Genomic DNA, 18,030 nt, shown 5'->3' with positions numbered 1-18,030 from the left:
TTGCCGAAAGTAACCTTAAAAGGTCTGTGGTGGAGTTTTCATTACAGCATGCCTACTTTTCGTTATATTAAGGACGCCGTTCATGTGTTATTGATTTGGGACGCCGGCGTCCCAACCACTAGGGGGCCTGCGTTGTAATTGTTCAGCTTTCAGTTCAGCCAACAGAGAGCAGCAGAGGACTGAACTTTGTAACTAAAACTGCTTCACTGTTGTTTGTTGTACAAATACTGACAACGGCAACTTTACTACTTTTTATTGATTGTAAATCTGTTTGTCTTTCTTCCTTCTCCAGCTCCAGCTCTGATTTACTTTGGACTCATGTGTGTGAAAGGTCTGTGTACATACTGTATGTGTGTATTTGTTTGTGTACATACAGTATATGAATTATTTTTCCCAATATGTAATTAGATCTTTGATAAACAGAATAAACACAGTGAGGGCAATTTTGTATTTGGATCATGTCCAATCCTCCTACAATCATGTAAATCTACTTATTTTGTTATCTATCAGTCCTCTGTTTTTATGGACTTTTTTATGTCAATTGTTGTATTGTTTGGGGACTACGGATGAAATTTAGCAGCAGTGCTAAGTCCTGTGTATTTACAGTGAGTACTCTGTGTCCATTAATATGCACTGTCCCGTCTAAATAAACAAATAAAATCATCACAGATCAAAACTACATTCACATTCTTATTGGTACAAAACAAATACCATACCATATATTATAGTATTTCATATAAAGACTGACTCCTTTCTAAACAGTCAGAAACAAAGTTTTTTAAAGAGAAACAGTCCAAACTGAAGAAAAAGATCTCTGCACACTTGGATCTATGCACACTTGGATCTAAATACTCTGGTATTGCTCTGGGTATTGCTCTGATGAAGGTCGTCTGAGACCGAAAGCTTGGCCTTTAATAAAGTGAAATTGCATAGATCCAAGTGTGCGGAGATCTTTTTCTTCAGTTTGGACACTTTTGATACCTCCAGCACCAATTGGCAGAGAGCCAGCCGGGTGAAGCGGCAGCCCCCTTTTTGCAAGAGAAACAGTCAACAGCTAAACTTTATTGATCCTGATAGTGAAACTGGGTTATCACCAGAACAGACATATACATTGGCGCCATTGAGACATGATTAGAAGCCAATAAGACAATATTAAAATGTAAAATAGCTATTAAAACATATCCCAGAGGAGCAGGTCACATCCAAGTGAGATATTATCAACAATAATAATAACACCCACGCAGAAATTATTTGGTTTCATTATTATGGTTCCAGTGAAGTTCGTTAACTTTATGGTTCACTGATAAAAGCTGAGCTGATGACACAAAACATCCTCCTATCACATGTCTCAATAATCAATAAATCATCAGCACATACAAAAACACCATAAAATCCAGTTGTAAAACTTCACCTACCCCACCCCTACCCCCCAACCCCCCAATCCCGCCCCCTCCTCTGTCAGATACGTCCTGTTTGTCTGTGGTCCTGCAGGTTAAAGTGCTGCCGAGTCCCTGTTTGTTTGTCACAGGCCGTCGTGACTCTGGCGTAACACTTATCGTTTACTTTCTGCTGAGTGACGCAAAGGATTCGACAATGGAAAAACAAACAGCAACATGTTTGTGTTGTTCACAGTGGACTTTAACTTTAACTTTAACTAGCGTAGCGTTAATGGACTGCTGAGGCTGCATGTTATTGTAAACATATACAAGTGACGCATAAAGATGTTGATCTATTTCAGTATAAATGTTGTGTTTTTTAACAGTAACCAGATTAATAAATGTGAATAAATCTGCAGTGGGAACAAAGATTTCCAACATGTTGACACATTAGTAATCAGGATTTTGTTGCCACGGTGTTTTAACGGAGACAGAGTTTGTGTTGCAACCTGAAATAAATGGTACAAACTGTTAAATTTGCATCTCACATGAGGTGATATTGGATTTTCCCCACTGCACAAGACCAACATGTGATTCACTGGAGAGATGTTTGCTTCAGTCTCACCTGATTAAAGTCTCTTGGTTCTTTTTTGCTGCTGCTGTTGTTACACACAGCACAGCAAAGGCTTTTCCTGCTGCACAAACCAAGGCAATTTGTGTAAAATCCTACCAATCACCGATCGAAGGTACACTCACGTTTACCATTGTTTCCTGGTTTCAGCACTTAAGTGTCGAAAGCAAGACAAAGCTCTCCAAAACAACGCTTCAACGCCTCAGCAACAAAATACTGGATGATAACAAAGATCCTCTACGTCATCTATACTTTCTTGCTTCTGCCATCAGGACAAAGGTATAGGCTATATTTGCTGTCTCAATTCGCACACTTCTGTACTACTTCACTAACTATTTTGAGTGTTAAAGTGCATTACAAAGTTGCACTGGACAATTCAATATATTTCAATATATTTCAATATATTTCAAATCAATATTCTTTTTTTTATATATAGTATATTTATTTTTATACTTCTCTTAATATCTTGGTTGCCCTATATTTATTTATAAATGTCTATATTTATATTTTTTTTACCAGGCCACCACAGTGTGCATGGCATGTCTGAGTGTGTTTGTATGTACTGCTGCTGTAACTTGTGAATTTCCCCGTCGTGGGATGAATAAAGGCATACTTTACTTTACTTCTCACCCTCAATGACCGCCATCTTGGTTACGTAGCGGAAAAGGAGGGACTACGGTTACAGATTATGAAGTACTGTCTATAAATGTGTCGGATGGAAGCCATTATTGGGTTAATTTAGCCGTCTGAACTGAATTACTGCCGATACGGTGTGTGCCTGGTGTCTGTGGTGTTGTGGTACTTGAGCCTGGTCGAGACCAAGGCCAAGACCAAAGACCAAAGGTCAAGGTCTTGGTCTTGGTCTTGTCCTGCATCGTGTACATTTTTACTGGGTCTAACGTAACCCTAACGCTCTTGGTCTTGGTGTTGACTCGGTCTCAACCCCCTCAAAGTCTTGTGCTGTGTCTCAATTCAAATACTTCCATGAGTACACTCACTGCCATGTGGTACACGAGGCTACACTATGTACCTACTTCTGTAGTGTGCAAATTTCGGCAGTTAGTGTTGTCTCAAATCAAATAGCTACTGTCGTCGTTGTGCTGTTATCGGAAGTAGCGATCACAACGGTTGCCAACGCCTTCTTTCATTTGGACCGTTATTGTCGCCTGTCAACACATCTACCGGCTTGCTTTGTTTGTAATTTCAATTAGCGACCACTTGTACTTGTGTGGACCACCTGTTTAATGCGAGGTGGTGGAGATTACGCTGCCACCGCTGCGTCAGCCTCTTACTGGCGGAAAACATTGGCCTACCATGTTGATTTACATATTATAGCCTATTCCACTATTCCACTACGCTAAGACGGCGATTATTGAGGGTGGGAAGTGTCCAACACTCCATACTCAACTTATTGACCATTATGAGTGCACCATCCAAGTACTTACGGTAGCCTACACTGCATTTTGACATAGACCTACTTGTGAATTGAGACGCACTCACATACTCAAAATAGTTTGTGTGAGTAAAGTATTTGAATTAAGACACAGTATTGGTCTTGGTGTCCTCTGATCTTGGTCTTGACCACAACACTAACATCGGCTCAACATTACCCACCAAGCTAAAGCTAGCTGTCGCATTTTGCAAATATTTCCAACTTGCCGAGCCTCTGACCACACGTCTATGCTCTATAGTGTAGACAGTTTAACAGACGTAAACAATAAACATAGGCCTTAACAAGCTAAATGCGGCAGCTGGTGATAGTTGGCAGTAACTCAATTAATTGGGGCAAATGTTGCGATCGTTCATTTCTGGTACAGTATTCGATTTGAGACAACACTTCCCTGTGGACATTTGCACTGTGCACTACAGAAGTATAAGCAGGTTTGTAGGCCTATACTACATGGAAGTGTAGCCTACTAATGGAACATGGAAGTATCCGAATGGACTTGGTTGGATGTGATAGGTTCTTGTTTTTTAATCCACTAGACTTGCTGCACATGTAAGTCAAAGACACATTTCTGCCATTGCAAATGTCAAAAATCACTAAAAATGTCTGAGCAAACACAGAAAAAAGCTATCCTTGAATGTATTTAAATAATGAGTGTCACACAAAAAGATGTGCATGACACTTAAATAAAAAATAATCAATCAATCAATCAATCAATCAATCAATCAATCAATCAATCAATCAATCAAGCAAGCAAGCAAGCAAGCAATCAATCAAGCAAGCAATCAATCAATCATGTTCATTTACTATGTTAAAGGTCATTGAATATGCAACATCACCTCCAAGGTTCATTGTATTGGTGTTTGGGATGTGTATTTTTGAATCCGGATATGTTTATTATGAGGAATGTAACTATTCTTTTTATTTATTCCCATGTTTTATGTTGTAAATTTGTGTCAAATCTTGCTACTTTTTTGTTGTTTATTCCTTTATTCACTCCAATATTGTTGTTGTTATAATAGCCTATACATTCTCTTATGGGAAGGTTCAGAGTTTCTGTTTTGAATGGTAAAAGTGATAAATATATGTTGCCTCTTGTGGTATATATTGATGTGTTGATGAAAAGAAGGGATCACCGCTGACACGTCTTCGCTTGTATTCAAAAAAGGAGTTTATTAACAAGAAGAAGAACAGTGTACAAAAAATGCCGAATCCTAGAGTATCTCTGGTGCCAATGTGAGATCTCTCTCTACTGGCCCAAAGCTCTGACGTGACCTTATATATGTTTCTAACTCCAAAACACTCCACCTTCTCCAAACTAAGGAATGCAACTAATCAACAAAGACAACCTTGATCTGGATCATTTACTTTCTGGCATTTAACCTCTTGACCAAATCGATAACTTTTGGGCTACCATACTGTAGGTCAACGGAAGAAGATGCCCTTGACCTAAGAACATAAGACAATTCAAGATATTAAAACAAAAAAGTTCACTCTATAATATAACTATATAACATTTTATGGTCATGTTTGTGTCCCCAGATTCAATCCAGAACTTTAAATCAGTGTTAAAGCTTCATGTTGAGTCTCCATCAATGGTCACATAACTTTGTACTGGCTGATAGTGAAGAGGGATTTAGGAGTTTTAGGAGTGTGTGTGTGCATATGTGTGTGTGTGTGTGTGTGTGTGTGTGTGTGTGTGTGTGTGTGTGTGTGTGTGTGTGTGTGTGTGTGTGTGTGTGTGTGTGTGTGTGTGTGTGTGTGTGTGTGTGTGTGTGTGTGTGTGTGTGTGTGTGTGTGTGTGTGTGTGTGTGTGTGTGTGTGTTGTGTGTAAACCCAGACAGGATCAGCTGACCTCTTCAGCAGCCTCAGGATCTTGGCGTTTCTTCAGGCAGGAACTTTTTTTGGCTCTTGGCACTCGTCCTCCTCCTGGTTTAGTTTCACAGTGTTCATCCCTCGCTCCCCCCCCTCTGTCCGTCGCCCCGTTGCCCCGTCTGCCTCGGGCCAGTTTTTTCCACAGAGGACAACAGGACTTGGCTCGGACTACTGCAGCGTCAGTGGCCTAATGAGATGACCTAGCACCGTCGGTACACAACTTTACATAGAAGGAAACGAAACAAAACACTTGGCCTGAAGAACTGTCACGCAGAGGCAAAGACAGGAGGACGATCACATAACATTAAGACTAAAAGGGGGGGAATGCATTAAGGGGTTTACTCAAACTATATGAATTTTACTTATTTTATGTTACTTTTGTTAAATGTTTCTCTTTGTTATTCTGCTTCCTGATGGATGAGCCTGTTTTATGCATTTGTTCGTGTCACATTTTGCACTCATGACATCACAGAGCATTCATGATGCGTATTTGTTGTTCTGATTTATATGTAATATGTGGTCTGTAGATAATACTATTGTTTATATTTCAATGCCAAAAAGAAAAAAAACATTAGAAATGAAATCAAATTGTTATTTTCTTCCAATGAAGCAAAACAGAGTCTCAGTTGACCAGTCAGTGGCCTGAGACCAACTTTTTGGCACACGTTAAACTACATCTGCTTTATGATTTAATTTTGCCTGAGCTTGTAATGAGACGGCACGACACGACACATGCATGGCTTGTTTTTAATACTATGAAGTTCAGAAAAGGTTTTTAAAATGTACCACACAAAAGTTGAAAGTTAAATTTGCATCATTACGATCAGTAGCAGCAGTAAGTGTATGCATTTTTTATTGTAGGTCTCTTTCCCATGTTTAACTGCATTTGTATTTAATCTTGTTGTTACTCTTTATTATAATAATAATAATTAGTAGTAGTGGCAGTTGAATTATTCATTCTGCAGTTGTGGTATATATGTATTTTACCTCTACTGCTCCTGCTTTTAACTACACTTTTAACTTGTTTAAATTAATCCTTATCACCTTTAACTTTCGGTATTCTGTTATGCTTTTGTATGTTTCAAATGTCTTGTCTTCTGTCCTTATGTTTTGTGTTTCATCTCTGCTATATTGTAAATGAGGTTACTCCTCAATATATCTCTGAGTTTAAATAAAGGTTATCAAATGAAATGAAATGACATGGTAATAGATAATAATCATCATCAATCAAAAATTGTGTTTGCCTTTATTTTATATCTAATCTTTAATTTATTTCATTTCATTTATTTATTTAGATTAATCATTTAATTTGTTATAATAATAATATGTTGTTGTTTTTATGTATTTATTTATTTATACATACATTCATCCCAGCACATGTCCCCTCTAGTCTCCTTCACTCACCGTTTGAAAGACAGGAACGACGTGATTGGTCGGTCTTTGCCAAGGATTCTTTTACGCAATGAATGAGAGGGGGGCGGGGCCGAGTCGAGCCCATCAATGGGCGGCGTCAGCGATTGGTCGGTAGTAAACAGACGTCACGGGTGCCGGCGTTCCAACCAGTGACGTCGCACTGTTCCAGTAAAGGGGCGTGGCGTCTTGACATCTTTTAGAAACCGGCGTTTCCGTACCGGCATTTCAGTATTGTCCACTGGTGGAGGAGTAGTAGGACACACACGTTGTTGAGGAGATATTTAATTTATTTATTTATTCTAGTTTCTTGTCTTTTTTAATTTCCCGGAGTCACCATGCTCGGTCTGTGCCTTTACGTGCCGGTTTCCAACTCGGACAAGATTGAAGTGGACATCTTTGAGTCTAACGGACTGCCGTCGGAGCTGAAGTCGGTGTTCAACAAGCTCAGCGTCTTCCTGCCGTCGCAAGAGTTTTCTACCTACCAGAGGTGGCGACAGGTAAGAGAAGCAGACAAACACTTTGATTCAACTTTTATTTCTCCTTATATGCTCTGGTTTTGTATTTCAACATCGCTCGCTTCTTTAAAATCCCATTATTTTAATCCTTTCTTGCCGGCTTTCCGGAAGGATTAGCATTAGCAATTAGCTGTAAAAAGCCTCTACGACAAGGCCGCAGCGGTAACCGGCTTCTGGGGGGGAAAAGAAAAAGAGAAAATCATCCTGAAAAGTCTTATATATGTCAAAAAACTTTACTGCAGCTGTTGCTACGATGTCTAACTAACTACAGCTTGTAGTAAAAGATGATTACTCAGTCGTTCGTGCAGTGTAAACTTCAGTTTTCGTGATTTTTTAACTTCAATGAACCGGCGCGCCGCGCACTGTCACTCATGTTGCAGGAGAAAATCCACCCTAAAAAAGGAATTTATGCAAAAACGTCCAAAAAAGACTTTAAAATGTCAGAAAACATGTTTACTGCAGCAGTTGCTACAATATCAAACTAACCACAACTTGCAGTAAAATGTGCAAACTTTAATTTTCACATAGTCATTCAACGTTGCAGAGGAAAATCCACCCAAAAACAGGAATTTATGCTTTTCTCCTTATGTGGACAGAGAAAGTAGCTCAGTGTGCGCTCCCACGTGCAGCTGCCTCCTTTTAAAGCAAATGAAGTCATTTTTATTCTTGCTGAGCAGCAGCAGGTCTAAATTACGTTGCATATCATCTGTATTAATTATGCATGATTGCACACATTCACAATAATGTATGGTTTCATCATGTTTTAACACCTGAAGAAAAGCAGAAAAACGAATGCTTTTGAAAAGCTGGAATCAGAATCTCTACAGCTTTTTCTATTATTAGGCTATTCATTTATTTGAATGAGCTTTGAGCTTTATTCTTTAAGTTGCATGCTAATTATCTTATGACTCCCGCCTTCCTGAAACAGAGAGACCGTTGAACCGTGAACCTTGACACTTTTGTGCTGAACGATTTCCACCGGACTGTGACTCATGATGAGGATAATGATGATGATGTGCAATCATTATCAGTCAAACGCTGACGTGCTGCTAACCCATCAGATCTGCCTGTTCCCTGCACTCAGCTCTGAGGTTCACAGCAGTGCAACATCATGATCTCACAACTTTTTAGTTTGCAACTTTTTTTTAGTTTTTTTGCTTCCATCATTGTTGTCATTTGAACTGTAACCAGCATGACTTTTTGTTCCCTCTTTAACCACCACGCTGCAAGTCACATTGCACCCCTTGTGCAGAGAGTAGAGTTAGTATCACCATTCCTCCGTGACAGTCATATGTCTGCAGCAGCAGCAGCGGCGGCGGCTCGGGTATCCGTGGCGAGGGATGGCGGGCTGGCCTCGGGCCCGCCGGTGTCCTGCTCTTGTTTTAGCTCGGGAGGTTTCTAGCTCAGACCAGATTAGAGGAGTTGGCAGGTCATCAGCTCAAAGATAGACCGGGGTTGTTAGCTAGTTACTCCCTAATACTCCTGGAGGAATGAGCGTCATACCTGTCGTGTCATTCAAGAGCATTGAGAGGCGAGCGGTGTTGCGCTGCAGCTTAAAAGCAAATAGGTCACAAGTCGGTGTCCCGTCACGATGAATGAAACACAAGAAGCCAGGACACATTTTTAAAACCTCTGGCTGCTCTGAGGCCATTTGACTTTTAGATACAGTACATTGCAGGACTTGCTGTACCTGGTTTCATAATTGTAAAATTAATGGCGTTGTTGACTTGTTACGTGAAATGTCATCAGCTGCTCTCCAGTCAAGTCAAATGATTTGTATTTCTATGTACAACCGAATTTCAAGAATAGCCAAACTACTCTATTTATACCAGCTGCACATTTTCCAAAACATAGATAGAAGTTTACCAAGGTGCTGCACAGTGTTTTACATACAAGACATAGCGCACAAAACAGTTCAGAAAAAGGTTATGAGGACTAAAGGTGAAGATTTAAAAGCAATAAATGAATAGGGAAGAGCCATAAAAGAGCTGACAGATTAAAAAAACAAATAATAAAAGGAGAATAAAAAGACAAACAACTCTTTTTCTGAGTTAAAAGCCAAGAATAAACTTAAAACCTTCCTTTTTAATAAAGTATAAGGTTCGGGATTTGAGAATGGCAATTTTGATTACAACTTGAGATGCATGTTTTGTATGAAAGGCACTGTATACATAAAATTATCATGTTTCTGATCCGTGACTTGTTTTTTCTTTCAGAAAACCGTAAAAGGAGAAGAGCGAGCGTCGGACGGCCAGCTGGACTTCGAGGAGTTTGTTCATTATCTGCAGGATTATGAGAAAGACCTGAAGCTGGTGGTGCAGAGTCTGGACAGGAAGAATGCAGGTTAGAGGAAGTTCTTCGGTTTTTGGTTTCGCTCAGTTGCAACCACAGAAACCAGCTTTTCTTTCTGTCTTTCTTTCTTTCTTATGACTCAAAACTTATCTTGTTTCTTTTCCTCTTAAGGCCACGTCGACCCCAAAGAGTTCATGCAGTCTCTGCGCGACCTCGGAGTGCACATCTCCCTGCAGCACGCCGAGAAAGTCCTTAAGAGGTATCATTCATTCACCCGTTTAATCCCTAATTATTATTTTATTTTATATTTAAGATTGTTGCATCGGGTTGGCACAGAGTCTTAATCTTTTTTTTATTTTCTTTTTCTCCTTGAAGCATGGATAAGAACGGGACGATCACCATCAGCAGCAAAGACTGGAGCAACTACATGATGGTGGAGAAGACGGAGAACATTCCTGAGATCATCCTCTACTGGAAACACTCCACGGTGCGTTCAAGAGCAAACACACAAGAATAAGAAGAAGAATTGTTGCCCATTTGTTAGGAGGCAGCGAGACTTAAATGTTGCATAAACGCTCGGACTCTGTCCTGTTTTATCTCCACACTCTGGCACTTCGCTGTGATACAGATAAAAGTATCAGGGCGTCACTAATCACAAAGTAGGTGCGTCGCCGTCTTCCTCCCGTCTGAAGTAGGAAGTATTTATTTAAAAACGACACAAAAAAAACAGGTCAATTAAGACGCACATTCCCTGAAAGGCTCGGTGAGCAGCGGCCGTGCGTCAGAAATTAAGCTCTATTAGTCCCATGAAGGGGAATTGTTCCCGTTCTGAGGGGATTATGTCGTCGCGAGGGATTTGCCCCGGTTGTTATGTAAAAAGGCGGCAGTGTTGGCGGTGGCAACGGTGATGAAGTAAATGAGAGCAGATGAAGCCACGGCGGCCTCCACCCTGCACAGGAACGGTGTGATCTTGGGCGCCATTCAACTGATATTGTAACACCTAATGAGCTCCAGGAATAGAAACCAGAGTAGAGAAGAGAAGATGGATGCTGAGCATGCTGGGAAAATACTCTGCAGCACAGCGTTTGATTGCCCCCCGAGTGACACCGGGGTTTCCTATTGGCTGGCTGGCCGGCCGGCGTCCTGTATCTGGGACACTGTAATAAATAAATTGGATGGTTTTTATTGACCCAGTAAAAAAATTATATAAGGATGGAAAAAACAAACAGACAGAGAAACATGGAATCGAAGCTGCAGCTTAAATAACAGGAAAATGTAAATGTGATGCAGCGATATATGCACCGTCCTCGTCCTGACCTAGATCTGTGTCGAAACACAGACTTCCACCTTCGACCCCCTTCTGAAGGAACCTGGTTAAAATGTACAGAACAGTGTGTCCGCGATTATCCACCTCAGTCAATTAAATCCTGACCTACAGAGCGCCGGCGGTGTTGTCACAGCACAAGTCACAGTTTGTCACAGTTTGTCACAGTTTGACCTTTTTTAAATGCAAAGAAAAGAAGAGAAAAGACTCGACCGTCCTGTCCTGTGCTGCAGCTCCCAGCGTCTCAGTCCAGGTTTATTTTAACACCTCAAGTTAAAGAAAAGGAGCTGCAGAAGGTTTAAAATGTCAACACAGCGAAGAATCACAATGTTTTCTGATACTTTATCAATATTTTATTCTAATATATATTTACATGGATCTCATTATAACTGGAGATGTAGAGACAAAATAAAAACTACAAGAGGCTTCTCTCATAAGTTCTTAGTATCTGAACCAAGGTTTTTATATAGTTTAGAAGGTTTTCATTAGGTTTTATTTTTGTGTTTAGTATTTCAGTTTGCTTTCTTTTTCTACTTTATTGCCTTAAATGCACATTAACAGGCAATTAACATCACAAAAGAATACAAAAAATCATCTTGAGTCTCATCTGTCACACATACTGTAAAGGGTATAGCACATATCCTATCTAGTTCTGTACTCCAAAAAAGGGATATTGTAGATAATAAAAAATAATAAATGAATATAGTATAAGAGTCCTAAGCGAGATAGTCAGTAACTGGGATCCACCTTCTCATCAGTTTTGCTTTTTTATTTAACTTTAGTTTTAGTTTAGTGAGGAAGCAGATTTATAGTTCAGTTTATTTCTGAGGAATTGGCTGCTTTTTATTTAGTTTTAGTTTTAGGAGGAAGCTTCAGTTTCTACTTGTGGGTTGAACTCGAAGTCGTCTCATATTTAGCTGTGTTTTTCTTCCTGCTAAAAAACTAAAACTAAGCTGATTGTTTCCTGCCATTCAGTTTAGTTTTACTTCATTTTGCATTGTTCATTGTTTTTATTTAGTTCTCGTTCTTGGAACAAATATTACAGCTGGTTTTTTCGTTTTAACTCTGATCTAAACCTTTCGTTTCTTTTTGTTTCTCCTGTCAGATCTTCGATGTGGGTGAGAACCTGATGGTGCCGGATGAGTTCACCATCGAGGAGAAGCAGACGGGGATGTGGTGGAGGCACCTGGTCGCGGGCGGAGGAGCCGGCGCCGTCTCCAGGACGTGCACGGCGCCGCTGGACCGACTCAAACTCATGATGCAGGTGAGAACAAGACGAGACAACGAGGAGTTGAACTAACTGACTGACTCTCAGGAGGGGGAGAGGGGGGGAGTGGGGGGGAGAGGGGGGCATCTGGGAACTGGAGAGTCTTATCTGACTGATTACAACACGGTGTCAGCGAGGCGTCGTCAGCCGAGTTGAGTTTCATAACTGTCTTTTCCACTTGAATAATTGTGCCGCACATTTCCCAAGAGCGCGTTGCCTCAGAGCGATAAACGAGTTAATGGTTAAAGGGACAGTAGAGGAGGAGGAGGAGGAGGAGGAGGGAGAGGGAGGGAGGAGGTCAGAGTCCAGGGGAGTCGAGTTGAGTCGACCCCCCCGCCCCTGTGACCAATGACGGCTGTCGACCGGCCGTCACGCCCTCGTCACCGTCACCGGGCCGAAGGTGCGACCGTGAGCTGATTCAGGATCTGTGTCAACGGCTGCGGTTTACGTCAGAGAGTCGAGACTTTGAGCCGATCGGATTCTGATTACACACTTTTCTACTTTTTCTGCTTTTTTTTTCTTTCCCCGTCAAACCACATCTGACCCAGTTGGCTCAGATAAAAATAAGATAAATAAATTAAAAAGTAGGGATGTCACAATTACTCGTTTTCACAATTAATCGTGGTATTAAACGCCACAATAAATTAATTGTAAAGATTCCTAAATACCGCCACTTTCCAAAAAAAGATTAACCAGATTGGCAGATGTGCACCAAAGTAAAGGTGAATGCACAGATACTGGTTAATTTACCTAATGTAGCATTGAATTGGTAGGAATTGAAATGCTAGAGTCGGTGTCATTTGTAAAAAAAAAAAAAGAAAAGAAAAAGATAAACATTTGGTATAGGTGACAATTAATGACTTGAATATTTTAAACGCTTCCCCTGGAGGATTAATAATTGATCATATTTTAGTAAATATTGAGCAATGTCATTATATCTTGACTATATTTGATTTTACACATTCATAGTGTTGTGAAATTGATAAATGCATAATAATCCTAATACCGTGATTATTTCTCTGACAACAATCGTACCAAGAAAATCTATAAAATCTATTGTCCTCTGTGGAGCGAGTCCAGCCGCTGTAACATCTCTTTCCTGTCGTTGTTGCTGCTGCAGGTTTACGGCACCAGAACCAACAACATGTGCATCATGAGCGGCCTGATGCAGATGATCAAAGAGGGCGGCACGCGGTCGCTGTGGCGCGGCAACGGAGTCAACATCATCAAGATCGCCCCCGAGTCGGCGCTCAAGTTCATGGCCTACGAGCAGGTAAGAAAGACGAGCGGACGAGCGACTGAACGACTGAACAAAGTCTCTGTATCTCTGTGTGTGTGTTTGCTAACTCACTAACTCTCTGTCGTCTTCTTCTTCCTCCAGATCAAACGTCTGATCGGCAACAACAAAGAGACTCTGAGCATCGTGGAGCGCTTCGTCGCCGGGTCTCTGGCCGGCGTGATCGCACAGAGCACCATCTACCCCATGGAGGTGAGGCAGCAGCAGCACGACACGTCTTCTCCTTCTCCTCCACCACAACATCTTTATTTACTTTATTTAACGTTTTTCTTTTCAATCTAAACTCATCATCATCTCCTTGTTCTTCTTCCGTCCAGGTGCTGAAGACGCGGCTCGCCCTCAGGACGACGGGTCAGTACTCGGGCATCTCCGACTGCGCCAAGCAGATCCTCAGGAGAGAAGGACTCGGCGCCTTTTACAAAGGCTACGTCCCCAACATGATCGGCATCATCCCGTACGCCGGCATCGACCTCGCCATCTACGAGGTGAGAGATGATACAATGTCTTTTTATTTATTTCCAAACATGACAACATGACCAAGACATATGAAACAAAACAACATAAATATAAATAATTACATTAAAAAGAAGGAACTTAAATACACAATAAAATATACATAAATACATAAGTAGATAAAAGGGGGGGATTAAGTGTATATAAAACCAACTCTTCACTGCTCATACTAAGTATGCACTACACATAAGTTGTCATTTAACACCAAACACTAAACATTTTCTCTGTTTTTTACTTTTTTATATCAAAACAAATTCATAAATGAGAGAAAAACTCGAAACAAACAAACACATCTCGGCTCATAATGAAGAAACACTGAGACAGAATCACCAGACTGGATTACATCACCACCGCCTGATGACACAATGACACAGTGTGTGTCTGTGTGTGTGTGTGTGGTTAAGTGTGTTATTTCCTCTGTCCTCATCTCTGGTGTTTTTCCTCCTCTCCTCCAGACGCTGAAGAACAGCTACCTGCAGCAGTACGCCCCCAACGGCACCGACCCCGGCGTCTTCGTCCTGTTGGCCTGCGGCACCGTGTCCAGCACCTGCGGTCAGCTCGCCAGCTACCCACTCGCTCTGGTCCGCACACGCATGCAGGCGCAAGGTGAGGAACCGCTGCTACTAGGAAAAACAATCTGACTTGATTTAGATTGAGATTTTATGGCCTAAATGTGTTTTTTTATTTTAGATGAACTTGTTTTTTTACATTGAGTTTAATGGAGATTTACAAACAGGAAGTAGCTTCTTAAAGCGCCACGCCTCCTGTAGAGGAGGGTTATGACCATCAGACCTTCTGAACTTTCCCTTTAAAAGATGAATCATTTTTATTTATAGTTAAATTCCAACAATACACACCCATAACAAGATGATGCACAATAGACACAGAATTACAACACACAATAGTTTTATAACAAGGAAAGGAAGGAAACTGTCCACAGTTCAAATAAAGTGTAAACAAATACAATCTTTACATTTTTAAAGCAGATTTATGACGAATGAATCTCTAACCACCATTAAAGATGTCATCAAAGAGTGATGAATTACTGTAAAAAGGCACTTTTTTATAAAAATTTTATAAAATATTTGTCATAATCCAACCTATTTTTATACACAGAGCACATTTTTAGTTCGGTTTTATTATCATGTCCTGAAGGGAAATTGATTTGCAGCCGATAATAGACACAACACAAGTGACAAATAAAGTACAAGTGCAGTCAATCAATATGTTAAAGACAAACAGAAAGGGATACAGTCAATAAATGAAAATAAAACCACCAGTTTGACCAAACTAGAATAAATAAAGTCAACAAAGTCTTTCACTTCTCAAACTTGAAGGGAATAAAGAGTGTTTTTTGCTCTTAGCCAAACCAGATATTGATTATTCATCCTGCTCATGCTTCATTTTTCCACCTGTTTATCTTCTATTATAACATAATTAATAATAATAATAATGTGTTTTATGTGTGTTTCAGCTGCGGTGGGCGTTGCTGTTGGCGGCGGTCAGCAGGCGGCGACCATGTCCGGTCTGTTCAGACAGATCCTGCAGACCGAGGGCCCGTCCGGCCTCTACCGCGGCCTGGCCCCCAACTTCCTGAAGGTCATCCCGGCCGTCAGCATCAGCTACGTCGTGTACGAGCACCTCAAGACGCAGCTGGGAGTGACATCGCGCTGACATCATCACCACCAACACCTTTAACCTCCCCAACACCAACACCTCGTGACTGTAAAAGCTTGACCCCATCCCTCCCATCCATCCCATCATCCCAAACCTTCCTTTTCCCATCCCTCCATCCAGGGTGTCAGGGAATCCCCTCCGAGGGGTTCGTGTGGCCGACTCATTCTGTGAATGTCAGCTGACGAAAGAGGAGCCGGGACGCGGTGGAAAAGTGCCGAGGAGACGAGATGATATGAACTCTGTGAGCTCAGGCTGTCGGACTGGGACTGCTGCTATTTAAGTTTTAAAGAGAGAGAAGAGAGAAAGAGAAACACCAGGACCAAATGTGTTGTGTTTTTTTGCTCTTTCTGCCATTTTTACGGTTTTGTTTTGGTGCCTGAGCAAAAAATATACAGTTTGTTTTTCCTTGTCATGCTGCAAAACGTTTTGTCAGTCAGTCGGTTGTGTCGGTCGGTCGGTCGGCTTCAATCTGCATCACCAGCACTCATGTTAGTTAGTTAGCTAGTTAATTAATTAATAAATACAGTGTATATAAGAGAACCTCAGACTCAGAGAACAGAAGCACAGGAGCATTAATAATAAGCTTTATTCTTTAACACTTCTGCCTTTTTCTTTTAAAAAAAGGAAGAAATGTCTTTGTCCCCATATTGTCCATAATAGTAGAGAGAGAGATTTATATTTTTGCACATGTGAGTTTGATCTCTCTCCACCTCCACCTCCGTCCTGAGTGAATGGACTGTCGAGTATTTATTTCCATCCCCGTCCTCCTGTATTTATTGTTTTTATTATGTCGAAAAGAAAGAGAAGAGGAGAAAAAGGAGGAATACAATGTTTTTCTGCTGCATGTTTCCTGTCTGAGGAGCCAAATCGATGTTGTTATTTTTTTTAAAAGATGCAGTGTGGTTGTGTTCAGGGCGGGTACGTTAACGTTGCGTTAAAAACCAGGAAACGGCCTTAAAAGAATCACATGGAGACCGAACACTAAAGTGAAAGTGAAGTCGTGTGGTTGAACTGTTGCTGCTGCTGTCGACAATGAAAAAAGATTAAGTTTATTCTTCTTTTGTTTTTTGTTTTTTAGTTGCTTCGACAGTTTAACAGCGTTGAGTAGCGTCTGTTAATGTGTGTAGGTGTGTGCGTGTGTGTGTTTGCCCTTTTTTTTCTTATTTATAAAAGAAAAACTGAAGAAAAGTACAAATGTCTTAATGTTCACCTCAGGTTTAAAGGGCAGATCAGTGTTTAATTCAGATGAGCACTCGTGGTGTTTGTGCTTTTTGGTTCACGTTTGTACATTTTTGAGTAAAAAAAAGCAAAAACAAGGGCTTGAAAACACGACGAGCAACGTAATGCACTTTAATCAAAAGCTGGAGAAGCTTCTGGATGAATGAATGTCTCATCAAATGCAGGTATTATTAAGATGTAATTCTCTGTATGTTTTTAGTGTTTTAATGACGGACCATTCTGATGCAAATAAATGCAAATTCTTGTCAGATGTGTTGACGTTGCGTGTCCTTTTTTTTCTTTATTACAGAGCTTTTATACAGATAATCAATATAAATTTAAGTTTTTATTATTGTTGCAGCTGCATCTGAACGATAAAATCATTTATTTTCTATTCAAATTGTAATAATTTCATTTATTCCTTATTTAATTATTCCGTTTGCACTGATCTGAATACCTAACGTGTCTCTTATCTCTTTATCTTATATATTTAATCACATTATTTGGGATTTAGACGATCAAACATACAATAGTTACACATTTATGGTTGAAAATCTAATGTAATTTTGAATAAATAATAAAACTTTCACCTGTAACCTGTGGACCAACGCCCCCTGGTGGCCTGTGGAGACATTGCAAGTTAGAAAATATGAATAAACCCCTGTCCAAGGTGAATTAAACTACCTGTATTAATAAATACCAATAATGATACTATGATATAATTATTTATTTGTAATTCTGGTGAACTGATCTTTTAATAATTTAAAAACAACGCCTCATCTGTGACCCTTTACAGTGCTTTTTATGGTTTAAATTAAGTACAAATGTGTCAATTTCCTTTTTATTCATTACCTTAATCCTATAATGTTTTACTTTAAACGTGTGAAACATTAATTTGCTGTTCCCAGAACAGTTTAATCTCTTCCTGGTAGCTTCAGGAAGTTTCTTTAGAAACCGGTTTGAGATAAGAGACGAAAGAGAGAGAACTACTACTAATATTAAGTAAATCTACATGATGATGATACATTTGATATATATTTTCTAATCTTTATTGACGATAATGTGACAGGGTGGAGATCAGAGGGAGTTAAAAAACAAGAAAAACAGGAAGCAGCAGATTGTTTACTGGACTGGGATTAGTCAGTAAACAGTAAAGTGTCGTTATGTAACTACAGTATCTGACAC

The 18,030-nt window shown here is 40.2% G+C and overlaps 1 protein-coding gene across 1 annotated transcript; it reads left to right on the top strand.

Moving 5' to 3' along the window:
* The first annotated feature begins 6,975 nt into the window (after positions 1-6,975).
* Positions 6,976-17,116, top strand: slc25a25a (solute carrier family 25 member 25a). Its single transcript, XM_083979219.1, has 10 exons — positions 6,976-7,239; positions 9,474-9,600; positions 9,721-9,808; positions 9,925-10,036; positions 11,979-12,137; positions 13,261-13,413; positions 13,522-13,629; positions 13,755-13,922; positions 14,406-14,556; positions 15,425-17,116. Exons 1-10 carry the CDS (start codon positions 7,078-7,080, stop codon positions 15,622-15,624), a joined length of 1,428 nt encoding a protein of 475 aa, XP_083835345.1. The 5' UTR covers positions 6,976-7,077; the 3' UTR covers positions 15,625-17,116.
* Positions 17,117-18,030: the final 914 nt, after the last annotated feature.

This window comes from Trachurus trachurus, assembly GCF_905171665.1.
Source record: "Trachurus trachurus genome assembly, chromosome: 9".
Taxonomy (NCBI): Eukaryota; Metazoa; Chordata; class Actinopteri; order Carangiformes; family Carangidae; genus Trachurus; species Trachurus trachurus.
Note: the sequence above shows the minus strand (reverse complement) of the source record. Positions and strands in the feature narration are given on the sequence as shown.